The following is a 26,294-nucleotide window of genomic DNA, read 5'->3' on the forward strand; positions in this document are numbered from 1 at the left end:
TCGACCTTCGAATGGCCAAGATGGCGGAGGACAATTCCGTAATACCCCTGCCGATGACACTAACGTCATGCAATGGGAGTTGAGCTGCGAGCCATGAATTGCCAGCCCCAAAGTGACATCAAATGCAAGTCGTCGGCAACCTTTGCTTACGAGTCAGCCACGATATGTAGCCTGCTAATAAGAATGTGAGAGTCAGGTTCCTTAGAGAAGGTATTCTCAAAATATTGAAAGACAACTTGTCATCAAGAAAGACACCCTGATCAAGCAATCCATTCCGCAAGATGCCGCCTCCAGCAGTCAACCCAGCGAGACCGAAGATCCAGTTCTCGCTCATAGAATGCATTGCTATCGGTTTTGGTGCCGGCGCTGTCGGTGTCGCCGTGTAAGCCTGAAAGCAAAATCACATACTACAACGCCTTACTGATCTCCCTCTCTAGCATGACACTTGGCGAAAAAGTTGAACAAGTATTCACGAAACGACCAAACTCTTACGTTCCTGGTAAAACGCTAGCTGCCCTCCTAGGCGCTGCTGGTCTCACTTCGTCTTCGGAACGCCTGTTCGCCAGCAACCCAGACAGGATCAATCACATAATGCACTGGGGGCAAGGAATGGCTGCAGCAGGACTTCGTGGACTCATGGCATACAATGGACTGGTTGGGCCTTTCGGCAGCTTTATGTTCATGTGCGTAAGATTGATGATTGATCAGACGTTAGAGAATTGGACTGGTGTTGGAGCTTTACCGTGGACTTGGCCTGTGAATGAGCAGATCATAGATTTGCTGCATAAGGGTGTCTTTGCGGCTGTCACAGGTTATGTGGCTGATCGCCTCATTCTGGGAACTGCCTTGAATGCTTGAGATATCTCGCAAAGCAAGGGCTGGCTGTGTGTACCTCAGGTGATGAGCCTCGATCGAATTGTGAATGAGTATCACTCTGTGACTCTGACCGCTTATTGGCTTCTGTTTACGAAGTTAGCAATTGTGCTAAAGGTGTCTACTTGGCTAATAGCAAGTACAACGGACCAAAGCAGAGATCACACTGCTGTTCACGGCCACAGAAGCTCGTCAAGTCTGAGCAAACATTGTTACTTTTCCACAGACACTACATTGATGTGTTTAGTCGTTTGGACTATTGCTTTAAACAGATTATGGCGTGGCCGGGATAGATAGTTCGACTTTTTGGTCGGTCATCGCGTATGTCAACTTCAATGTAGACAGGTGGTACGCCCGAGCTATGTGAAGAATTATTAGACACGAGTATTTGACGAAATTATGCTGATAGATAGAGACAGCAGATATCTACTGTTCAGCAATGAAAATTGAGAGCTCTGTACGTGACGCGACGTAACTACTGGAGTAGTTCTTTTAATATCCTTCGCAAAACGTCATAGCACGGAAATAAGAGAAGACTTCAGATATGTGCCATGGTCAAACACCACAATCCTTATGTTAGTCTGAGCATTATGTGCAGACATCAGTCCGAACCATTGGGGTACACGATCCGTTGATCTGTAATGCAGTTCGTTCCGAGATTGACCAGACCTCAGGCACTTTAACTCTATCACATCTCGAATCTCCTTCTCCTGCCCATACCAAACCCGTCCGTCTTCCAGTTGCTCGCGAGTGCCTCTTGATCGCCCAGCTTGAAAGGCGGATTGTCGTGATAGGATTCTCGTTTACGATTTATCAACTTCTCGTACTCGGAGCAAGATTCTAGCCATCCGGCAAACTGCTGCATCAAAAGCTGTAGTGGATGCACATGAGCTCTGAAGTGCTGGATATCCTGATCCTGTGCTCTTCAAACCACATATGGAATGGCGCCTGGTTTGGTATCATCATTTAGTCCATCACATCTTCGAGGGAAGCCGATTTCGGGGTAACCTGATTGATCATCATCGCAGTCGCTAGTGTTGGCATCTTCGGGATCGACTATCTGCTTGAGTATCTCTTCATGAATCTGAACAGCTTTCTCGAAAGAGACACGTGCCGTTTCTTCGAGGTGTTTCCTGTTTTTATTGCCGTCTTGACGACTTTCCTTGGATTAGTCCATGGCTATGCATGTACATATGCTTGCCAGCATTCGCGGTATCTCACAGTACAGTGATCATGTGGGCTCGTACGCGACCAACATTATGAACGATGTTCTCGCAAATTCGAATTACATCCTTGGCGCTATGCTGGGTGGATTCGGCTTCGACAAGACGTTTGCCCAGTTGAAGCATTGTGTCAGTAGACCAGATTGACTGGGCGTCGCGAGGTCACAATTAAATATGGCCATACGAATGAAGAAAGATCACCTCAAGAAGAAGAAGAAGATGCTCGTAGAACACTTTCAACGACGAGAGAATGTACGGCAACCAGAGCATGCTCAATACCACCAAACAGGCCACAGCAAGTCGAGCAATTCGGCCGCGAGCAACCTTCAAGCAACCTTACGTTCCAATGTCCCCTGACTGAAGGTCTGCAGAGGCTGTATGATAGAGAGCCAGAACTGTCCGGGTCTATGCTTTTCATGACTGCGCAAGTAGCGACGCGGAGGACATGGAACTCGCGGAGCCCACCCGACTTGGACTGAAGAAACAGAAACAAATTGAAAGCGTCAGGGAGGAGCAACGGCACAGTGTCTTCGCAAGCAATGAACAGGCATTGGAGAAAGTCGAGGTGGATATTAGGTACAAGCCGAGCTTGCAGTCATCGTGAGTGTCTACTAAGATGCTCTCACATCCTGAAGCGCGCTGACCACGACTATTCGATGAACTGGTATGTTACCAAGACTTGGGTCAAGGACGTACGAATAGTTTTGACAGGATGACGAGAAATGTCGGAATTGGTGTCGAAGTTGTCTCGTCGTGCAAAGAACATTTACAACGACTCAGCGCATTCGAAAACGAGACAGGAGGCTTTGCGATAGGAATACACACGAAATATTGCAGAAGGAGGTATCGAAGAGTTTTTGTCGCATTAGTGAGAAGAGACTTGAGAGATGTACATAAGTCGTGTCAACAACTGGTTACTACTCTCGATCGTGTTTAGCTGGGACTTTGGACCGGTCGCTGTGGTCAATCGGCTGGACAAACGGTGATCGACGTGACTACTGCCGTATCACAAACAGTATCACATACACTTTGTCTGCAGGTGGCGATGCGCTGATCTGTGCAATTTTGAAGTGCATGCAAGATTTGCAGCCAAAAAGGTCCTCGAGAGAAAGTCGAAGATGGTGAGGCTAACGTCTTAGGTGAAACTCTCATATGCTAGCACTTCGTCGGCATCATTCATGTTCAGACATGCAATTGAGTACGCGAATACTTCGAGACCCTGTCCTCTGCCCAAGACGAGAGTCATCCCCCCAAAAGCCCCGAAGAATCGTCTGGTGAGTTAATACCATCTCTAGCCCATACCTACGTGTCCTTCCCAATCAACACATAGGTGGGGAACTATCTCGTTCTCAATCGTGGCAGTGCCAGGCTTGGCCGCGATACAAGACGTGCCATCGGCAACGCATTGCTCGTACTGAGCCAGTGCGCTCGCGCAAACAACAAAGGATGAGCTCATGATGTGAAGTGAGACTCATCAATTTCGAAGAGTCACTACAGTGGGTATAGTACGCACGCAATGAAGAGGGCCTGGACGCTGGTATCCGATGCAAATCTTGTTGGCAAGATGGTTGCCGTTGTCCGAGCGAACGTTGCGGGCGCGTGCTATCGCTGTAGACAGGAGAGCTGCTAGCAAAGTGAGGATAGAGCAATGCATCACGGAATTCGTGTTAGTTGGAAATGCATTGCCGGTATTGCTTGATCTGATGTTAATGCTGCTGCTGACATATGGTGGCCACAACGTTTGCAAGGACAACGAGGAATCGTGTTCGCCCACGTTGAGGACGCTTAAAGGTGTGGATGGATGGCAGCTTGGTGATTCTTCGTCAATCTGAATGCATAGCTCGATTGGGAACGGACGAGGCCAGTCGAAGAAGGACTGTCGTGTGAACGCTCCTGATACAATGATTCGGTCTCAACGAAGTCTTTGAGTCACAGATAGGTCATGCTCTTGGGCACTTCCTCCAAAATAGTTATCTGCACTGATCAAAGCATGCCGATGTCAATTAAGTCGAGCGATTGTCGATACATTGTCGACAACGCGAAGAGCGGCAGGCTCTGGAAGAATCGAAATGTAGTGCAAATAGTTCAACGGATCCATGCACACCAGTTATAGCTCTCACTTTGTAACAGCGCAGTATGGTGCTGTAGACGTGCTCCATACTGATACCTGTTCTGTCATTGGCAGACTGTTTGGGGTGTGACGCAGGATAACCTCGAACTGTAACGTAGGTACCTTTATATGCATTCAAGGCTCTTCAATTAAATTATCCTCTACATTACCTTCCAAGCCACGTCCTGGAACCTAAAACCACACCAACGACTCTCCTTGTTTTTCCAGCATGTTCTCCGTCAGACCAGATGAGAAATGTGTGAAGCGGAGAATGGTCGGTCGCGCCAGGAACATGACTAGGCGCGAACAGCTTGTGCTTATTAAATCATTGCTAGTATCCCATATGATTGGAGCACATTACGAGGCAATCTGCCACTGTAGAAAGACCGTCTGTGCCAATCTTCCTCTACCTTCGTTTGGTATTGACGCAGCTGGTTTGTACACCGCCTGCCTCGTGTCCCATGAGGCTACAACAGCTCCCTGCAAAAGACTGCAAGCATTCGGCTTCAGTCAACATGCAGAGATGTACGAGGAAACACAACTTGACAATTGCTAGCCGCTTGGACGATGTCCGGGCCTTGAGACGACTTGCAGTAGTGGCTGCCAAATGGCGTATAATTTCTAGTGTCTTCCAAAGGGCTGTGCGCCACGTGTATGGAGACAAGCTAGAGGAAGTAGCTGGAAGCTACACGCATGTCCTCGCTGCATATCTTGGTGCGTTCTTCCTTTTGCGCAATTCTTTGTCAACTACCTAACGATTCATGTCGAGCAAAGTGCAGGCGACGAATCAAAAAACATTGTCCCTTCTGTTATCTCCGGGGTCGGACTCAGGAAGGCGTACCGTAAGCACTGTACCAGTTGTCTGTGCATACGGTACATGGACCCTCACCGATATTGGCTCATTCTCTTCTCAGCGCCTGCGGTTCGAATGGGTAGTCCCTCGAGGATGTCACCAACCACAATACTGTGGGTCGGTTGTGGTGGTTTTGGGGGTCTCGTCCTCTCTTTCTCGAAGATGGCAATGTCATCCGTGTTGATCGCTTGCTTTTCCCCTCTTTCCAATGCTAATTCCTGCTGGTTAGCTGTCTTTCCCTTTGCCTCAGCCTCATTTTTGTCAGCCGCCAGGTCAACATGGGGCAGGCCGTCGGTCAAAAGCTGGACCTGACCAGCCCGCTCGTGTCGTAGCCAAGCAGGCTCTGTACTGAGCTGCATTCGAGCATACGCATTTCTCTTCTTGCACTCCGTCGAGCACCACTTTCCATCGATCTGCTTATCTATGATCTTCCCAGCTGCGCTATCCCAGACCTTTTTCAATTTTGCTGCTTGGTTCTGGTTCCTGCATAAAGCATAACCACATCGGTTGTCGATGTTTCGTTCGGACACAACTTCGTCTAGGTCTTGAGGTCGAAATAGTAACAAGGCTTCTCGGAAGGTGTTTGCATCTGCGACTGTAGGGTGAGCGGCGTCAGTAGATGTGTCAGTAGGGAGATCAAATGCGACAATGATAGTATCGAGAACCCTGGCCTGGAGATCTTTCTTCTCTTGTATGCTCAGAGCCTGTTGTACAGCGGCTGCACGAACTCGGGCAACCTTGGCTTGAGCTTCAGCAGCTTTTGCATCACTGTCGCCTGTCTTTTTTGACTGAGTGCGTGTACTGGCATTGACAGACATGTTTGTCAAGATGGCATGGCATGGCATGAAATCTTACAAAGACTATTGCAGAAGTACAGATAATTCAGCAGTGGCAGTTGCGACGCAGAAATGTAAAGAGCTAGTAGCACGCTAAACGCCACTTAACACATCTGATGAAAGCTTAGTCTGACACCGCTGTGGGAGCCACAACTTTAGTGGGCGGCGGGGTGCAATCTCTCATCCACATGTAGCTGTCAGGTCTTTCGTAAAACACCACCATGCTCTCAAATGATACAGCATAGACTTGTTACGGTGCGGACATAGGTTTTTCTACCGTGATAGATTATTTCGTTCGAGCTCCAGGTCTTGCCTCTGTTTTGTTCACGTGCGACCCTCTGCAGCTTAGGCGGCCAGAAGCATAAGCTGCGTCATCCTCGAAGCACAATCAAGACAAGTGCAACCACGACCACGACCACGACCGCTTCCTGCATCATTCCTGCCTCTTGTGAATCCACAAACCAGCGACTGTCAACACCAAACTTTTCCAATTGCTGGCGCAATGACGGTCCCCTTTAAAGTAAAAGCGGTGTACGAATACAAATCGGAAGAGCCGGACGACCTCAATTTCGAGAATGGTCAGATTATCACAGTAACGGAGGACGATGATCCAGATTGGTATACTGGAGACTACACATCCTCAGCGGGTCAAAAGTTGGAAGGTATATTTCCCAGAAATTTCGTAGAGAAATACGAACCCGCGATACCTACAAGACCTGCTCGAGTCTCCAGGAGAGCTCCTCAACCTGAACCAGCCACGGAGCCTGAACCTTCACGGATAGAGACGAAGTCATATTCGCCTATTGCAGCCCTTCCTGCAGCATATGAGCCATCGAGAGAGGCTGAGATCGAGCCTCCTAAGCAGTTCTCCGAGCCTACACCGGCGTCCAAAGTCGAGCCACAACCTCCAGCTGTAGAGGAGCCAAAACCAATGACGTCAAAGAAGGCTCCTCCTCCAGTCGTCGAGAAGCCGTCCTCTTTCAAGGATCGTATAGCTGCGTTCAACAAGCCAGCTGCTGCGCCTGTGGCCCCCTTCAAACCCCCAGCAACTGGTCAATCCTTTATCAAGAAGCCGTTTGTTGCTCCACCACCAAGTCGAAATGCGTTCGTTCCTCCACCACGAGATCTTCCACCACCAACAGTTTACAGGAGGGAGGAGGAGCCCGAAATGGAAGAGCAAGAACAAGAACATGTGCCTCCTCCAGTCGTGGTATCTGAGAGGACCACGACAGAAGAGGAAGATCAACCCAAGACCGAAACCTTAAAAGAGCGGATCGCAAGATTGCAGGCGCAGCAGCTTGAAAATGCACAGCGACAAGCTGAATCCACCAAGAAAAAGGAGAAACCTAAGAGACCTGTCAAGTCTCGAACTGAGTCATCTGATGCCGTTCCTGAGGTAGAAGAGGAAGGTGCTGCGCTTGAACAAACTTCTACGGAAAGACCACGACATGAAGAGGAACGTCGACAATCCTTGGAAGAGCAGACTGTGAACACTCCTCCACTGCCCTCCCGAGAACTAGTTAGCGATACTAATGATGCCGACGATTCGGGTGCTGCAGATACCGAGGACCCTCAAGATTTATCGACTGAGGAAGAGAGGCCAAGGCCAAAGTCAATCAAATCTCCGCCCACAGCTGTGAACGACACTCCGCCCGAGCAGGAAGTGGGCGAGGAAGATGCAGAAGAGGACGAGGATCCTGAGATCCGAAGAAGACGCGAGCTAAGAGAACGAATGGCCAAGATGAGCGGTGGAATGGGCATGATGGGAATGTTTGGGGGTGGGGCTGGCGCAGCTTCTGTCCCAAAGAGAGCAAAATCCACAAGGGAGGATCGACATCCAGAATCAGAACAAGTGGAAAATATACACAGAGCGCCTCCTATACCCATCATGGCTCTTCCCGGAATGGCGCAGAACAAATCAATACCGAAACCTGCTCCACCAATAGACTCTGATGAGGAAGTCGACCCTGCTATACCTACCCCGCAGGCTCATCAAGAAGCAGCTCAACCAGAGGACTATGTCTCACACAGACCTTCCAGACGATCAACCGAGCGGTCTCAGCCATTGTCGCCGCGTGACAGAGCGCCTCCACCCCTACCTGAAGCTCGTCCGGAGCCCTTGCAATCCCCTGGAGAGCGTCCTGTACCACCTCCGCCTCCACCTACTGCGAGAGCCGAAGTCCCTCCACTACTTGAGCCCGAAGATGATGATGGATCAATTTATGCAAAGCCCTTACCAACTGCCATTTCTCGTGCTGTACCTCCACCACCTCTCATCCAATCACAAGCTCCATCAGCCCAAGAACGTGCAGTACCACCTATCCCAACGTCTCCTATTTCGCCACAATCGAGGGCTCCTCCTCCACCTCCGCCAGGTCAGCAACCTCCCAGAAGATCCACCAACCAGTCCAGCATCGTATCGCCTCTCAGAGATGATAGTGAGGATGAAGTAACCGAGTACGACGGTGACTATGACACAGATATCGCTTCTAGCGCAAAACACAAAGATGCTCGTAAGTCGCATCACAGAGAGGCTAGTCTTGAAGAAAGCACATTGAGCGATGACACAGAAGACAGGACAAGCACTATACGTGCGGCTCCTCCACCAATTCCAAACATAGCGTCTCGAGATGCGGCTCCGCAGAGGTCAAGAGATTCGTTCGACGCACCTCGAGCCGCTCCACCGCCGTTACCGCCAACGACGGTTAGACCCAGGGAGTCTCTAGATGTGCCGAGAGCCGCACCTCCTCCAGTTCCACCGCCACAAGTCGCACCAAGAGAGTCGGTTGAGTTGCCACGAGCTGCTCCTCCACCAGTCCCGCAATCGCCAGTGGTCAACGACGATTACGATCCATATCGGTATTCACAGCAGTCCCTTGGCCCAGTGGTAGCCGATCTGAGAAAGGCCACAGATGAGTACAACGACGATCAAGAAGAAGCCCCCGAAGTGCCTCATCATGCACCTCCTCTGATGGAGCGAGCAGCTCCGCCTCTGCCACCACACCAAGCTCACATGCATCAGGAGCCTGAATCAACATCTATGTCTGGTGCACTTGCCGCTCCCCCGAGCAGATCAATCGAGCTTGGCCGCAGTAACAGCCGCAGATCAGCCGATGTGTCGAGACCAAGCATGGATCAAGGTTTCATCGCTGCAGATATAGATCTTGCGCAATCCTCAATGTGGTGGATAAGAGATAATACACCGCCACCGTCTTTGCTGAATCGATCGGACGTTCTTTGGGAGGTCGAGTCATCCACAACTCAAAAACGTGGGGGTCGTTCTTCTGTGTCCCGTGATATCTACATTCTCTACCAAGACTACTCTCAGTCCACTGTCAACGCAACTTACGACTCTCATGAGCCGACACATGTCTCGTTTGAGCAAAGTCACTCTCGTCCACCCATGCCACCGCGCAAAGACCAACTTGAATCCGCCTCCGAAAGCTTTGGCGTGCAAATAGCCAAGTCAGCTGAGAAAGCTCTAGGTAGTACCATTGGCGAAGGTACAGCACAAGAGTTTGTTCTCAGCCTCATTCGTCCTCTTCAAACAGCACTACTACCCATTGGTCTTCGTTCTTATGGTGCGCTCGTTTATGCAAATCTGGCCAACGCTAGCACTCAACAGCATGATGAAATCCGACCTGGTGATATTATCACCTTTCGTGGCGCAAAATTCGCTGGCCACAAAGGCGGCTTACACCAGAAGTATGCGCAGGATATCGGTGCTCACGTCGCTGTTGTGATTGACTGGGATGGTACTAAGAAGAAGATCAGGGCATGGGAGCAAGGCGTGCAAGAAAAAGGCAAGAAGAGTAAAGTTCGCGAAGAGAGCTATCGTGTCGGAGATCTGAAGAGTGGTGAGGTACGTGTGTGGAGGGTCATGCCGCGAAGTTGGGTGAATTGGGGCAGCGGGTGAAGCGAAATGGCTTGACCAGGTTTGTGTGAGAGTATTGCATAGGTAAAACGCCATCATGCTTGCATTTGGATGTGCATGAGTGGAATTTACCAATATAGCACCAGAAGCTCAAATATCACGCCGTGAAAACACCTGCTTGACTTCAATCACATTGATGTTTGAACGTTGTCTATACAGATTCGAGATCACAGATCCACTCGTAGCCGTCCCGAGCATGACCACAGGTCCTGAACCACGACTGCGAAAGAGAGGAAAAACTACGGCGAAACGAACTATAGTACCTGGCATTCGACACATCAAATCAAATCAAATTGCTAAATTCATGGGGAGTTCAGTCTATCAGTCGAGGAGCCTATTTACCTTTCCCTCATCATGTTAACAAGCCCGCATGCTGCATAATATATCTCTGCGCTTTTCGATACGCTCTATCCAAGCGACTAACACACTTTTATTGTTTGGCAGGTTGTCGTACGGAACTCAAACACTTGAAGAGATTCTGACTCATACTCCGGTGCTAGGAAGAGGCTTTTACAGCAATCTGCGCAGCACGATTTTGCAATGTAGTTCGCAGCTGCTTGTGGCTGGTTGTTGCATGTCGGTGTTGTTATCGTTCATGGTGTTGTCATGCCTACAAAGTCGGACATTTGTCAGGATCGACCTGTGTCAAGGAGGCATTGGCTACGTAACCTCACATAACAGCGACTTTACTTTCATCAATAGCAAAGAGAAAAAAACAACACAACCCATAACAACAAACCTGATTGTTCGTTTTCTGGTGTTGACTAGCTAGATATAAAGTCCATTTACGCAATTCGTGCTGAGATCTGATCGTGAAGATCTCTCTAGACCTCCTCACCTTGTGTCTCTGTGCCCTGCCTTGGCGAAGGAAGACTCTCAGCCCCGCCTGCGAAGGCGTGAGCGAACATTTCTAAGACGATCCCGTAGGCCTGATGTTATGCGGCCGGAGATAGTCGCCCTACCTGTGTTAGTGAATTGTATCGATGTGAAGCTGCCACTGCGCCTGGGGTCCACGACAGAGGGAACATTGCTGTTGCTAACAGGTATCGATGGACTTCCTGGTCTGCCTTCACCGTACATACTATTAAGCGACGTTGCAATCTCGTGTCTGCTGCTGAAGTTGCTTGATCGTGAACTATTCGCGCCCATGCGCATATTGCGCAGTGATAGTGATGACCAGCTTCCTCGTGGACTAGACGATCCCTGTTCCGAATATGGAATTGAGCCTGAGCTACGGGTCCCAGAATGACTGCTGTCACGAACAATACTGGTGGACGAGCATCCCGAGCGTCTGAACCAAATGGAACCGCCAGGCAATCCGTAAGGTGAGTTAACGAGAGTGCTTGCAGTAGAAAACGTTGCACTAATTCGTACTGCAGGAGCATTGTTGTGAGTTCGTGCACTCTGGCTGGGAGCCATCCCAGACGTCATGCTCAAAGGACGTGAAGAATTGGAGGAATTAATGGTGTCAATGGTCTCGAGTTCTGTGGAGTCAGGGTTGTATGCTCCCATCTCCATGGCGGACCTCATGAGGCGAGCCCAAATTCGATCGTCACTGTTTGAATCTGCTACTACGTGTCGAGGACACTGCCGACGAACTGCCCTGCTACCGAGCGCATCTCTTGGTGGAACGTGACGGCTTGCGTCAAAAGACGATGTTGGGATCTCGCCATCCGACTGATAGTCGCAACTGTCGGTAATCATGCTACGTTCAGGCATCTGGCTTTGTATGTAGACACGACGTTCGAGTGTCTTGATGTGGTCTTGATATTGGTATAGTAAGCTGGATTCTTATAATGTCCTCGGTGCTTGATAATTTGTTCCTTCTGCTGCTTCCGATCTGTTTTATCGATTGTCACCTGAAGGCTAGCCGAGGGCGTATGTTTAAATATCTAGTTTTCTGTATTACTGCGGCTTTGTTGGAGAATAATGGGCACCGAAGCACAAGGATATGTAGATAGTGTCCATTGTGAAAAGATGACTCGACAGCACCTACTGGCCCGGCATTAAAGGACAAAGCGCCATTGTGAAACAATATTCATTGGCAGTATGTATTGCGAAACAGCAACGGGTAGCGTCGATGGTAATAGCCAGGACCCGTTCTTGGTTCTCGTAATTTGTTCAAGTCAGGAGGTGGACTGTGAAGACACTGACGTATATTGCCGTAGCAAATATAGAAGTCTTCGTTCATACTCCCACAACAGGTTTGACTGTAGACTCTGAGAACGCTCCTTGACTCTTCGCGTGAAGATCCTCCACAGGTGCATCCACATGGTAGTTCATAGTCTTTTTCAAATCACCTAGGAAAAGGCAAAGCACGCAGGCGACTATCCCGAATGGGGCAGCAATGATGTAAATAACCCTCAGTGAATCTGCAAAGGCCTGCTTCGTTGCCTCGAGAGCTGCTATAGCAACGGACGGCGAGAACCCTGGGACTTGTGTCAAAGCTCGTTGATCGTTGGCCATGAAAGCACTAAGAAAAGCATCAAGTGATGCGGCTGGAAGGCCAGCACTTTGCGCCGCAGCAGCGATATAAGCTGGTAGCTTGTCCTGAATACGCTGTGAGAAAGCTGCAGCGTATATTGCAGTAAATATTGTGGCCGCAACAGCTCGAGATGAGGTCGTTACTGCTGTAGCTGTTGCAATTAAATGGTGAGGAGTCGACAGTTGTACTCCTGTGATAATCAAGATTAGAGGTGCACCAAATCCAGCCCCAGCAAGAGCTGCGAAAGCGAGTGAACTGAAATTGTCACTTGGCTCAATGGTGGCTATTCCGACCATTCCGGCAGTAAAAAGTAAAAATCCGGCAAAGAGAGGCGATCTGATGGTTCGAAAGCGTGTGCTCCAGTAGCCCCATAGGACTGTAGTAACTAAGCAACCTACCCAAAAAGGTTGTGAACGAGCTGTTAGCAGGAACGGATCAGTCTCAAAGAGATTTGAACTCCTGTTCATAATTAGTTGTGCCTTGCTGGCTGTAGAGTAGGCTACTCACATGACAGGATAGAAAACAATGTAAGAGAACAGTAACACGCCTTCGATGAAGATGAGAAAAATGCAAAGAGCGAAAGTGCGACCAGCAGATTTGCCACCACGGAAGAGTTCGTGGTTCAGAATGCCAGACTTGGTCACCTTCCACTCATAGGTCCCGAAGCCGACAAGGATGACTAGACCAGCGACGAGCGTGCCCAGAACACGACTGTTCGTCCAGGTATAAAGGCCACCTCCGAGATTGAGGCCAGTCAAAAAGAGGGCAAGCCCAGTAGTCAAGAGACCGAAGCCAGGAAGATCGAGCTGTCCCAACTTCTGATAGAAGGTCAAGTGATCAAGTCGTGTATGTCTTTTAGGTGGCTTGTATCCGGTGAAAATGCCGATAGCGGTCAGTCCCCAAGCAGCCATCTGAATCCACTGAGAACGGATTAATGTTGCGGCATGTGCATCAAGCAACCCAACTCACGTAAAACTTGCGCCATCCGTTCTCAATGTCCCCTCTTGTCAAGGCTCCGATCATTAAAGGGCCCGAGATAGCTCCTAAAGCCGCGGCAATGTTGATGCCAGCTTGAGCCACTAAGCATCATGTTTTCAGTACTTGAGATCAGCGCCATGATTTGTCACTTACTTGGCCTCCATTTCCTAGGCAAGATCTCGCTCGGAACACAGTATGCGAGTGGTACTGACGCGAAACCAAATCCAATCAAAACCTGAGAAGCAATGAGCCTGTATATGTCTTTCGATCCAGGTGCGATAGCTGCCCCAACGAATGAGACAAGTGAGCTCCCAACCAAGATGGTCTTCCTGGCTTGGAAAGTATCGGAGGCCGACGCGATCAAAGGAGACACAACTGCTTGCACGAGTGATAAGGAGTTAGGCACCCAAGTCTCCGCTTGGGTACCATTGAGGCTCTTGCCGATGTACGAGAGCTGCAAACAATTAGTGAGTGGACAGTATCGAGTTCAGTTCTACCCACCACTGCTGGAGGGCCTTGAAGGGCGATGACTTGAACATAATTCAACAGAAACATCGCGGCCAACGCTATCCACGTCCGCATGTGAATTTCAGGCTCCTCATCGCCGTCGTAGACAAGGTTGCCATCCTGAGCCGCTGCATCCTCTAAGTGCTTGACTTCTACTGGGCTATTCTCTGATGAGTTGATCTCGTTCTTGTGTACAGACACGTCACTCTGTGCGCCCATACTTTCGATTTGGTCGAGAGAGCACTGGTAAAATACAGGCAAGCACAAATATTTGCTCGTATATTCGTTGAGAAACGATCTTGGAATGATGATAAGGGAACCGAAGGACTTAACCCTGGGTTTATTTGACTCTACTCGTGAATTGCGGGGAAGAAGCTAGATCGAAACTAACGAACCTCAGTCGTGGTGGGCCTCGAATTGCACCAACCGATATTGCAGAAACTGGAGCCTGACACATGGCTGACTGTGGAAGAGTTTACGCACATAGCCTACAAATTGCAACGAGATTGGCTGGAAGTTTTTGCTGTCCACCCCGTGGCTGAATCTTAGGACGCCAGTCCCACAGATCTAATCAGGCACCCTGCGGAGAAAGCATGTTCCTAAATTGGTATGGTCTCGCCTCCTCCTGCTCGTAGACTATCTGGGAAAGAGTTTGATCGAAGTGATTCTCTACAAAGAAATTCACAAGATGGCTTCAGACGAGATCTATACTGGTGCGAGGAATATCATGCGATAAGCTCAACTCAGCATGAAGGGAGGTCGATAGGCCTGCAAGTTTGTTTCCCTTCATACAGTGTATGCGCAACGCAGAATCATATGAAAATGACCCAGATGACGCCTCTGCGCGCTTCAAACTTGATGGCAGTAGCCTGAGATCTCGATGAAGAAGAAAAGAAGGAAAGAACCACCTCAAGACCTCGGTTATCTGTTGCATCGACTCATGTGAAACAGCTGTCGAGAAATAGGGTAATGTCCCACATGGTGCTGCATGTGTGCTGAAAGATGCCCCGCAACATCTCGTGGGACTATGAATTTGTGGAGAGACACGGCAAGCTTCGAGGGATATTGTATTTCCAGCATTTATCAACAGAAAGCGTGTTTTTCCAACGTACTACACTCCCACACATATGTGCACTTCGGACGACTGCAATGACCCCTGAGGTTGCGCATCTACCTACGATCTTATCTGAACCGAATATAGTTCTGACAGATAACACTATTGAGCATTGGATGGCACGACACAACGAGTCTCATCTTTGAAAGTTGAGAACTAGCGTTGTCCATTTCCTTCATTCACTCCCTGTAATATGACAGAGCAGACAGACGTCGTCATTGTTGGCGGAGGTCCAACCGGAGCACTACTCTCTGCTTTACTGGGGAAAGCAGGTGTTCCCAATATAGTTTTGGAAAAAGAAGCTGATATCACTACTGATCCACGTGGTATCGCGCTTGACGAAGATGGCATTCGCGCTTTGCAAGCGATTGGTGCATATGGAAAAGTCTTCACTGAAATCGGATCCAGTATGTCGTTCCCAGATGGTGGACACAGCTAATATTTTCAGCCATGACGAGATTCAACTTCTTGAGCGGAGTGCATAAAGACTTGTCTAAACGACCTCTGCTTTCTATGGATTACAGTACGAGTGAAGGCGGCACAGGGCACGTTGGTTTCATATGTCATAAACAACCAGCACTCGAAAGAGCCATTCGCGACTCGATGTCTGATAACTCATACTCCGAGATGAGATCCAGGTGCCTAGTAACCGGAATCAGCGAGGACAGTGAGTGTGTCACCGTGCATTACATCAATGCTCAAGGCCAAGCAACATCGATTCAAAGCAGATTCCTTGTTGGTGCAGATGGCAAGACTGGCTATGTGCGAAAGAAATATCTCGAACCGCAGGGTATCACCATGAACAAGTGTGAATGGTGCGTGTAAGCTGACATCGATCGTCTCCTACTTACGACCATTAGCACGAATTATGAGGAAACGTGGGTTGCATTGAATTGGAAGGTCACGACTCCTACCCCTAAAACCCACCCAGACTTCCCGCTTTGGCAACTAGGCTATACACCTACAGACGTCTATGACCTCTTCTTCCCCAAGGAGTTTAATTTTCTCTGCAATCCTGAACGACCAGCCGTATGTGGAAGATTTGGTTTGCAGACTGATCAATTGTGGAGGTTTGAATTTGTTGTACACAAGGGCGAAGATGAGGTCAAGATGGCGACGTTGGAGGAAACTCAGAAAATCATTTTTCCGTACCTGACGCATTCAGGTACCCGTTATGGAATGCGTCACGACGTGCATTACCCAGAAGACTGTATCGAAGTCTTGAGATCAAGAGCATTTTCCTTTCAAGCACGCAGTTGTAATAGATGGGCCCAGGGCAGAGTAATTCTCGTTGGAGACGCTGCACATGTGTTCCCACCTTTCGGCGGACAGGGTATCTCATCGGGTTTCCGAGATGCTTTGGGCCTTGCCTGGAGGTTGGCTATGCTTCGACAAGTGCCTCAAGGTAATCATACTGACGTGATCAAAGCGTGGTACACGGAGAGAAAGCAACAGCTGGACCGATCACTAGCTGCCACAATTCAAAATGGTGAATATGTCACGCAAAGCAATCCATTCACGATTTTCGTTCGAGACTGGTATTTGTGGCTCTATCAGCTTGTTCCGAGATGGCGGAGGGAAATAGAGAAGGGTGCTCGCGCGCAAGGTATGGTTCGGTACAATCATGAGGCAGGCATGCCTTTCTTGCCCGGCAGTTGCGGCGGAACTTTGTTGCCACAGGTCTATGCCTGGGATTTCCAAGCCGGTCTTGTCAGATTCAGCGACGACCTCATCTTCGCGCCGGGAAAAGACGGTCTTCTACAAGTACTTATACTACCAGCATCAGAGAAGGAGGCAGAAGAGCTTACACTGGCAATAAAAGACATGCCACAGAATGAGTTTGTGAAGTCAGACGAGGCGGTAGCTCTAATTCAAGACTGCACAATGGGTTCTGCCTGTTCACGAAAGTTGATGCATTGCGGTATACACATCGCTAGGATTGCCACTGCCGAGGAATTCGCGGCTGAAATAGATCTGTGCCAAGGAAGGCCAGCACCGAAGTACTATGATCCGTATAGAATATCGAAAGAGGTCAGAAACATGAAGTTTGTGCTGGTAAGACCTGATAGATACATCTATACGGCATGTGCGACTTCACAGGAGCTAAGAAATGCTCTCAATAGCTTGGTGGATGTATTAGTGCAACGCTGAACGGGCGGTACTAGCATTACGCACAGTTCGTTATTCATTTCGGCACAGAGCCACTAAATTCAACAATCCAGGCTGAGTTACACTTGTCTGGAACAACTGGAGATGGGTGACCATACCACCATAGTGGCACTTAGCGCATATTGCCACCTCTCTCCTCTCTCAAGGTGATTCCTTCGGCAATCAAGGTACCGCAATTCGAAGGACGTTGGAAGATATGATTAAGCCAGACACAACTATATAATCCTTATCCGTATCTTTGCGTACTAGATAGCGTCGACTATAACTTATTCTGTCTTAGGTGGTTGCATAGCGGGACGTGACACTGTCTTTACCGGTTCTTGACGCTGGAACCTTATGTACGACAATCTAATCATCGTGATATGGGTCAAGTAATTAATCCTTCACTGTCGCCGTCTTACTTTTGGCCTGCAATTCGAACCCGTTCTCTGGAACCTCAGCGAGAAAGAGCCTCAGTCTGGCCTGCGGCTCTACTCGGATCTAGACCCCGAGCTCGTTGATTAAGTCCCCAAGGGCCGACATCTTATGCCTGCGGTGTTAAGCATTGAACACTGCTCGACCGTGGTCAGATTGGCGTGTTTGTCGTGTGGAGGTAATTCAGCATATGTTGGGGAAGGGGGTCAAGCATTCGCAGACAGGACCTAAAGGTTTATTGGCCCAGATGTGCCACACCGAGGACGACGGCTTGCCCCACAAGATCTGCTCCATGCGGGACTTTGTCTTGCCCCCCAAACAAAAACTTCGCCTGGTCCAAAAGCCTATCAATCTCCTTCCTAGGACATAGACATCGGCAGAAGATGTTTGAGCAATACCCCGTAGATCTGATGATTGGCAGATTGAACAAGCATGATCGTGACTGTAAGAGCATGCTTCACAAGCCGGAATTTGACCTTAAACCTGCGGAGAACTGGGTCACCCACATTGTCTTCACTGATGGTTATTACCATGGATCCTCCTGGCGGTGAACCAAGCTTGTGCAACCAAGGTTCCACCGTTTTACAACTCAAGATACAGTACTCGTGTATTCCCCTTTTGAATTCTATCGAGCTAATGTGCCAGAAAACGGAACTATCAAGTCTTCTCGGGGAAATGCGGGGCTCGCTAAAATTCCTCGACGAAACCTGGCTTCCCCGTCTTTCGTTTGAGATCAATCCTGGAGTTCTTCTGTGAGAAAGTCCCGCACGGCAGCAAAATGGCCAATGTCATCGTCGCACGGAACAAGCGACAATGTCCCACGTGCGCGCGAGCATTCTCGAAGGCCGAGCATCTTCAAAGGCATATTCGCTCGCATACTAAGGAGAAACCATTCGAATGCCATCATTGTGGCAAAAAGTATGGGAGAAAGTATGGTTCACGTCCCTACAGTTGTGATTATCCGGCTGATTTTGTAGTGATTCGCTCCTGAGGCATATCAAAGACCAACATACTATTCACATCAGTGATTGTGGAGGAGATTCTAATACTTCAGCTGTGCAGACCAGTCCGTTGTTGACAACATTGGCAAATCAGCATGGGGAAGAGCATATGGACATGATACAGGATAACTCTGGCAAGACACTCATGAGCAACTATAGCATTCCGATCGGGTCTTTTGTTGAACAAGGTGCTCACAATAACTCTGATCCAGTTCACGAACATCTGACGGCTACCTTTCCTCCCAGTTTTCTGCCGCAAGGCAGTACAGGTTTAGAGTCTGAAGATTGGCTCACTTACGAAAACTTCAGCGACTTGTTGCACAGCTGGCCGTTTGACTTAGGCGACACCAACACACGACCTCTCAACATTGCTGCTACTTACAAGAGTGCCAGGCATTTTGCGGACCTACAGGAGTCATGGTACACTCACCTTGATGATGAGTATGAGGCCCAGTCAGGCTATATGACCCCAATGCCACGTCATGGTGAGATCGATGACCACTATCGGCAGTCACTCCATCGTAGGCTTCAAATCTCTTCACTCGATCAAAATCTACCTTCAGTGGAGTTCATGAACCTATGCGTCAAGTCTTATTTTGGACGGTTTCACCATCTCTTTCCCATTGTTCATGCCCCCACCTTCCGCCCTTTAAAAACAAATGCCGTTCTTCTGCTCTCAATCTGCTCCGTAGGAAGCCTTCTTACAGGTTATCCTAGTGCTTACCAACGTGGAACCCAGCTCTTCGAGCGTCTACATAAGGCTATACTGGCTGATTGGGACAGATTGATTAGACGTGGACCTGAGGAGGCATTGGCAATGGTTCAAGCTAGCATCATTGGCCAGACTTTCGCACTCCTCTCTGGTCAAGCCAAACATCTATCAATTGTAGATGCTTTCCATGGCACGATCATTTCGTGGGCACGGCGAATGAAGATCTTTCAAACCCAACATGCACTGTTGTCCGATGACCTAGATCTAGACAAGAACTGGAAAATCTGGGTGCACAATGAGGAGAAGATACGTGTCGCCCTTGGATTGCGCATTCATGATGCCGAAATAGCAAGCATTCTCCGTCATGAGACACTATTGCCATCTGCCTCAAGAATGACCCAAGTCGCGAACGATACTCTGTTCGCTGCGCAGAGCGCTCAAGAATGGGTTGTGCTGTACAAAGAGAAGAGTAACCAATCCACATACACTCCGCAGAGACAATCAGGGCTTGTATTTCCACAGAATTTGCACCGTCGCCTTATGTCACACCAAAAGCCTTCACAATTCACTATTTACACTGTGCTAGAAGACGTTTGTTGTGAGATAGTTGAGGCACGCATCAACGAGTCGCTCACTGTGGCTAGCGTGACCGGTGTTCAGGAGTGTTTGCTTCTGTTCTTTGAGCAATACCTACGTCCGTCACAATCCGGACCATGGCGTAACGGAATCAGAATACTCTGGCATTACCTTTTCATCCTGTTGCACTCAAATATGGACCTCCTCGAAAGGAGCATAGGCAGGGATGGACCGGACCTTGACGCTACTGATCTTTCAGCTGTTCAAGACTGGGCTAAGTCTGCCTCGGCAAAACGATGTGTAGCTCATGCAATTATGATCAAGAGAAATCTGGAGGACTTCCCTCTCAGTTCTGAGCCTGCGATCCATATTCCCAGATGTGCATTCTCCAGCATCATTTGTCTCTTCTGTTACGCCAAGTATAGTGATGGTGGCGACGATAGCCCTCTAGACTTTCCCGAATTTCGATTTTTTAGTACTGCTGTTGCTTCGCTGTTGAAGGAGGCAAAGGGCAGCTCTTCATTGGAGATTGGATTAAGCCCATTGTACGGATTTGTCGATCTTTTACAGCGAATTGGGCACTGGGAAATCTCTCGCACGCTTGCATCGCTCGTCGAAGTCATGCTTCAGGCCGAAGGGATGTGATTTTCTTTGGATCTTGGCCCTGGCAGAAGTCCGACGTTATTCGAACGGAAAAAGCTTCTCTTCAGTCACAGTCTACTACATATCCTTGGCGTCGATGGCGAAACTGTAGGAATAGCCAATTTGTAACCTCCTTGACAACCATGGAAATTCCGACACACGTTCTCTCGATGCTCTTTGACTTAGATGGCACTGAATTTAGCTCCTCCTAGTAGTATGGCTCACTACATCAAGTACGACATGTAGGGCAAGTGTAACATAGTCAGTGTTCAGGACCAGCTCATGACGTCCGTGTTTCACACAACAGTGGGGAGGAAGCCTGAATCAGATTGTAGGCAGTCGTGGGCTCTGGTCCAGCATCTTTAAAATGTCACGGTTTCCCTTTTTCTACAGCAGTATTCAGCATTTGGCACCACGACAATATTTGAAAAGTCAGGTTGCTCAATATTGGAGGAACAACAACCCTAACGTGTCTGTTTTAGCCGCTGTAGAGAATGATCAGTGATGACCCGTCAAAACGCACGACAGTTCCGCAGCTGTGTGGTGATTTGGTCATCGATGCTTGTGGTACCTACATAGGCAGTGCTTGCATATGAAGTGATGGGAACTCTTGTCGGAGGACACAAAGTTTGAGCATCAGCTGGTTTGCAGAGGTTATCAGTCCTGACGAGATCTGTTGAAACTATTTCACGTCCCTACTTTGAGCACAGGACAGGTATTGTCCTTAAAACAGTGTATATGGTTGGTCGAAAAGACGATGCATCTCGCATACACTGGCAGGTGGTGCTACTCGTGACAGCTACTCTTGCATAGGCGTTTCGTGTGACTCAGAGTGCGTGGCGTCACTAAATTGAGGTTGAACGTGACCTGAAATGGCAAAATCGTGGATGAGTCGGCTTCGAGTAAAGCGATGCTGTCTAAACGTTAGCTGTATCGATTGAGACGTGTGCTGTTATGCCTGAAAGAGATGGTAGGAAGCCGCGATAGTAGATGTTGTATGAAAGTTGGGGACCACGACGGGAGGCAACATGGTTGATAGAGGAAGCAGGTGCAGTAGTGGGCTTGAAGGTAGGATATCGAGCACTAAACGCTTCCACTCGCTTGCCTGTTGACATCGAGATCGCAAATGGCTTCAGCAGTCTTTTTGGATGGCCTCGCGATCACGAAAGACATGAATGTGCCTTGAAGCGCCAAGTAGTCGTACCTGCACTCAATTCAAAAACAACTACCGCAGAATCGTGAGCAATGCATCTGAAGCCTGGCTTGGTCGTGTAAAGCACTACGATAATATGGGACCACGATCGAGCTGCAGGCGACGATGTCATTCTCGCCAATCTCGAAAGATTGTACTGATCGGACGGACGGACACATCACTGGCGCGATAGTCAATAATGCGCCTGCCAATAAATTCAACTCACTTCGCCCATACTCAGCACAATCTCTTGCAGGTATTGGCTGCGTTGAAATGTATGCGGCATGCCTCTATACATCTTAGCGGAATTGTGAGGATAGGCAGACTGAATTTGAATCGGTTCTCGTACCAACTAGCAGCGTCACACTTCGAAGTCACCGTGCGCATGTTCCGTACTCTTTCCGATCGCGGCTATGACCTTCATCGACCGTTATGTATCTCCCTGTTCCCTCCTCTTTGCTACTTGCTTCTGCGTTCCTCAGCTATGGAGGAAATTTGGTGGTGAAGCACCGAAGAAGCCAAGGCAGACAATCACAAAAGTCTGATCGTGTTTCGTTGTGCATGAGAAGGAACGGTAGGCTGCCATTCGTGTGAACTATATGTAATGAAGTTCGATATTGGAGGAAAGGTTTGGTGTCTTAGCGGAGAAATGCTTGCTTGACTGCGATTCAAGTGAAGCACCTGCGGTATTGACCAACAAGGTCAGACTTTATAGACGATCACTCGCAGACCATGGTACCTTCAGCAGGGCATGATAGCTGGTTATGCGCAAGTTTTGATTGATACTTCCGATGACCACTGCAAGTTGGGCAGGCTTGCAGTCTATATTCTGAGGACTCGACTTGCCTGTGCAATCTCGTTCATTCGAAAGGATCTCTTTCAAGTAAGGAAGCACATGCTTTAAGAGTGGTTACTCGCAGCAATTGCAGCAGGGCCTGCTATCTTTCATTGAACTGTGTTTCAGAGATATAGGTACCCAATCAGCGGATCCTCGAACACCGATGCACGTGCGGTAGTAGAGACCTTAGCATTGCAAGGACGGCTTTTAGCCGTATCTCTCGATCAGACATGTATGTAAGCGGGCAACGTTCGTATTGATCCTTGGGCTTGAATAAATTTGCTGGAGTGATTGCCCTACTTCCTGCGTGTACCACCATCGAAGACGTTGGATCCACGAGCCTTGAAAATGCTCTTGGCCTCCGAGTGGTTCGGATGACTCTGAAAATTACTTCGAAAGCGGATTGAGCCAGTAGGTCTCTCGCATATAGTACATTCATCCCGTCTCGATGTCCAGAATCCTGCAGTGAATAAGAAACTTGAATCTGATGATGCTACGGTGGAATCTTAGCCAATATACACTTTATGCCTAACCGTAACTGCGGACAACACTGGCTGCGATATTTGTGAAGCACTTTCCTTTCAAATTCTACGATTTTGGCAACCACGACATTAAGGTGTATCTAGAGATCGTTTTCCTCCCTTCACCCCAGGTTCCACGGAATTAAATGGCGCTTCAGAAGCTGTTGCGACTATATTCGTCGTATCGCCAACGCTATAAGTCATATTTCCGCTCATACTTATCGTACAGATCAATCTATGCCTGCAACTCGCCTTGGAACGTTGTTGCATGAGCACTGGAGGGAAAAACATAGTTTGATCGAGAACAGAAGTAAGACACTCTTGCCAAGTTGGGCACTTATGGTCTGAGGTTATGGCAATTCGTCTGGTTTGCGCCGAAGCCAAAAACTCCAAGTGTGGCCAGAAACATCCGACTATTGATGAGTCGCGTTGTTGTCACCTACTCTGTTGCCAGTCGACATTCATAGCTGAACTCGTGCTTTCAGATCCCTTGTCAGGTTGTACGAAGTTGTTTCTTCCATTCAGCAGATCCAGATGCGAGGTAGCCCGATATCAGATGTGTCATGACCACGCCAGATCGAACCCAATGGTCGTCTGCTAACCTGACTGCTAGTGTTCTCCTGCCTGTCGCCTCCCCTCCTGCAACTCGTTATCTATCCGACCCTCGTTAACACAAAACTGATGGACGATTAGGTCAACAACATCACAGCAATTACGGCTTAGGCAACCCTAACCTCGAATGGGAAGTGGCCACAACCATCCTTGCAATATTGAGCTTGGACACACGAACAGATCGAGCCTGCAACACAGCACATAGGGAGAACAGTTAGATGTGGTGAAAATTGCATCAACTGATCCTCTGGCGTATGACACTTGAAAATATTGTAAGTGTGAAATGCGTTTACTGCGGATACAGGTCTACCCGCGATATGGCGTGGGTGGTGTCATTTTAGCATGGATTTTCCCGAAAGCAAGACCCTGCACATGCGATGTGTAAGAAGGACTCTCGCTCTTGACACGTGTGAATTGTTTTGCGCTTCGCCTGCTGGAGATACCATTGTGGAATTTTTTCTCCCTCAATCGCGCGATGTCGCTTGGACAGATTCACTATCTTTGCGCCAAGTAAATACAAGCTTTTTGAGCTCCCAAATGCTCTTGGAATGGTCCCCAATATTGTCTAGAACGTTGAGGTTCAAGATACATGATTGGACGACCTTACATCGAAGTCGTAGGACCTGCTTTCCCGAGCTTGGCGATTGGGCTAAGATGATAGTGCCTCATCCCTTTGTTCGAAGTGACCATAGCTCTTCTCTCTGTCTCAACGTATATAGTATGCTTCGGAACGTAACGATCAAGTATCAGCATGCAAATACTTCCTGTGTCGCTGTATCGTAGATAGATCATCCACAACTTATCAGCATGATAATGGAAGAAGGTATGCTGTTCTCATCTGGTCATTACAACGTGTTCTGATTCTACATCTGTGTCAGATCAAAATATTCAGAAATCAGAGCACGTCAGTCTCAAGCAAATCAAAGACACTATCCCGCCCAAGTGTTTTGAATCGTCAGTACGGACATCCATCTCGTACTTAGCACGAGACATCATTTATCTCACAACTCTGGTTTATCTTGCCTCCAACATATACTTGCTCCCTAGCTCGTCATTACGCTTCGTGGCATGGACGCTCTACAGCTTTTTGCAAGGCTGTGTTGGTACCGGAATCTGGATTCTTGGGCATGAGTGTGGGCATGGCAGTTTTTCAAAGCATGGCAAATTCAATGATTTTGTTGGCTGGTTACTACATTCCTTCCTGCTGGTTCCATACTTCGCGTGGAAAACTACACATGCTCGTCACCACCGATATACTGGACATATGACGAAGGATGTTGTCTTTGTGCCAAAAATACTCGAAGACATCCGCACTGACGACAAGACACGACTGGAACTTTTGTTGGATCTTGCGGAGGACAGTCCTTTGGTTACACTTGCACGTTTGACACGACATCAGCTGATTGGATGGCAACTATACTTGTTCTTCAACGTGACTGCCGGCAAAGACAGCTTGCCAAATGGCAGAAAACTGGCAACAAAAGCAGATATGACTCACTTTACCATATCTAGTCGGCTCTTCCTACCATCACAGCAGTTTTACATCCTCTTGTCAGATGCTGGTATCCTCTTCACTTTGCTTGCTCTTTACTTCGTAGCAAAGCACAATGGCCTTACGACAATGATGCTCCTCTATTTTGCTCCCTACTTGTGGGTTCACCATTGGATAGGTAAGTTGACCTTTCCACATGAAACCCGTGACCATTGGCACTGACTCACTTTGTCCGACAGTTGCGATTACATATCTACATCATACTCATCCAGATGTACCACACTATACAGCTGCTACTTGGACATTCACTCAAGGAGCGCTTGGCACCATCGACCGAAGCTTCGGTTTCATCGGGCGCCATTTCTTCCACGAAATCATCGACTATCATTTGATTCATCACTTGTTCCCCAAGATACCATTCTATCATGCCGAAGAAGCCACCAAAGCTGTCATGCCCCTACTTGGCTCAACTTACGTGGATGCGAAGCAGGACTCGTTTCTGTGGTCGCTTTATACTACGTTTCGTTCTTGCCGGTTTGTAACAGCAGAGCCACAAAGCAAGGACTCGGCTGCTAGTGGGAAATTGGTCTGGGCCACATTGGTCAAGTGAGGCAATTGGGTTCCGTTGAGGTTCGTTTGACAAATGCCTCTGCTTTGCGCTGCTTGATGGTATTGCAAGGCATACAGAGAAACGAATGTTGACATCAGTCTGACTGATATCAGGTTACCGGAACATCCTGTAAGAACACTGAGGTCAAAAAGCTATAGAAGTGCATAGAATAGAGATAGACAATAGATTCAAGAAGTTGACCATACCCGAGGTCAACGTCTTCATTATATGATTTCCACATTCTATATATTGGTCGTCAATATGTATGCCATTACGACTGCCTTCAATAGCAAACAATAGCATCGATCATCCCTCATAAGGCATTGGAGAATCACAATGATTGCTACAGTGAGCCATTGGTCTACGCTTATCACTATCTACCATCGCATTCAGATAGTGCGTAATATTCTGGTCGTCTACTAGTGCAGTAGCATCGATGACTATCACTGTACATCATAAACACATTCTTTAGTGCCATGTATCGTAAGACGTGAATATCAGGATTCTGAACCACAGACATCATGTGAAGCAACCAAGATACCACATGAAGAAAGCATCAGTCAGGATGTGTCCATTGTCACCAAGCGTAAAATTTCAGTATA

The 26,294-nt window shown here is 48.4% G+C and overlaps 6 protein-coding genes across 6 annotated transcripts; 4 read left to right on the forward strand and 2 right to left on the reverse strand.

The window, feature by feature from the left end:
- Positions 1-281: 281 nt before the first annotated feature.
- LTR64_002132 (uncharacterized protein) lies at positions 282-858 on the forward strand (the record flags this gene model as incomplete). The annotated part of the gene is made up of 2 exons (XM_064896505.1): positions 282-382; positions 438-858. 2 exons carry the CDS (start codon positions 282-284, stop codon positions 856-858), a joined length of 522 nt encoding a protein of 173 aa, XP_064759192.1.
- A 4,233-nt stretch (positions 859-5,091) lies between these two features.
- On the reverse strand, positions 5,092-5,877 carry LTR64_002133 (uncharacterized protein; the record flags this gene model as incomplete). The annotated part of the gene is made up of 1 exon (XM_064896506.1): positions 5,092-5,877. One exon carries the CDS (start codon positions 5,875-5,877, stop codon positions 5,092-5,094), a length of 786 nt encoding a protein of 261 aa, XP_064759193.1.
- A 520-nt stretch (positions 5,878-6,397) lies between these two features.
- On the forward strand, positions 6,398-9,811 carry BBC1 (assembly of actin patch protein; the record flags this gene model as incomplete). Its single annotated transcript, XM_064896507.1, has 1 exon — positions 6,398-9,811. One exon carries the CDS (start codon positions 6,398-6,400, stop codon positions 9,809-9,811), a length of 3,414 nt encoding a protein of 1,137 aa, XP_064759194.1.
- A 2,205-nt stretch (positions 9,812-12,016) lies between these two features.
- On the reverse strand, positions 12,017-14,018 carry LTR64_002135 (uncharacterized protein; the record flags this gene model as incomplete). Its single annotated transcript, XM_064896508.1, has 5 exons — positions 12,017-12,773; positions 12,822-13,234; positions 13,284-13,393; positions 13,446-13,746; positions 13,794-14,018. The coding sequence occupies 5 exons, from the start codon at positions 14,016-14,018 to the stop codon at positions 12,017-12,019; spliced, it is 1,806 nt and encodes a 601-aa protein (XP_064759195.1).
- Positions 14,019-15,106: 1,088 nt separating this feature from the next.
- Positions 15,107-17,064, forward strand: LTR64_002136 (uncharacterized protein; the record flags this gene model as incomplete). Its single annotated transcript, XM_064896509.1, has 3 exons — positions 15,107-15,320; positions 15,362-15,728; positions 15,774-17,064. The coding sequence occupies 3 exons, from the start codon at positions 15,107-15,109 to the stop codon at positions 17,062-17,064; spliced, it is 1,872 nt and encodes a 623-aa protein (XP_064759196.1).
- A 7,790-nt stretch (positions 17,065-24,854) lies between these two features.
- Positions 24,855-25,692, forward strand: LTR64_002137 (uncharacterized protein; the record flags this gene model as incomplete). The annotated part of the gene is made up of 2 exons (XM_064896510.1): positions 24,855-25,260; positions 25,355-25,692. 2 exons carry the CDS (start codon positions 24,855-24,857, stop codon positions 25,690-25,692), a joined length of 744 nt encoding a protein of 247 aa, XP_064759197.1.
- Positions 25,693-26,294: the final 602 nt, after the last annotated feature.

Source organism: Lithohypha guttulata (assembly GCF_036872675.1).
Source record: "Lithohypha guttulata strain CCFEE 5908 chromosome Unknown scaffold_1, whole genome shotgun sequence".
Classification (NCBI taxonomy): Eukaryota; Fungi; Ascomycota; class Eurotiomycetes; order Chaetothyriales; family Trichomeriaceae; genus Lithohypha; species Lithohypha guttulata.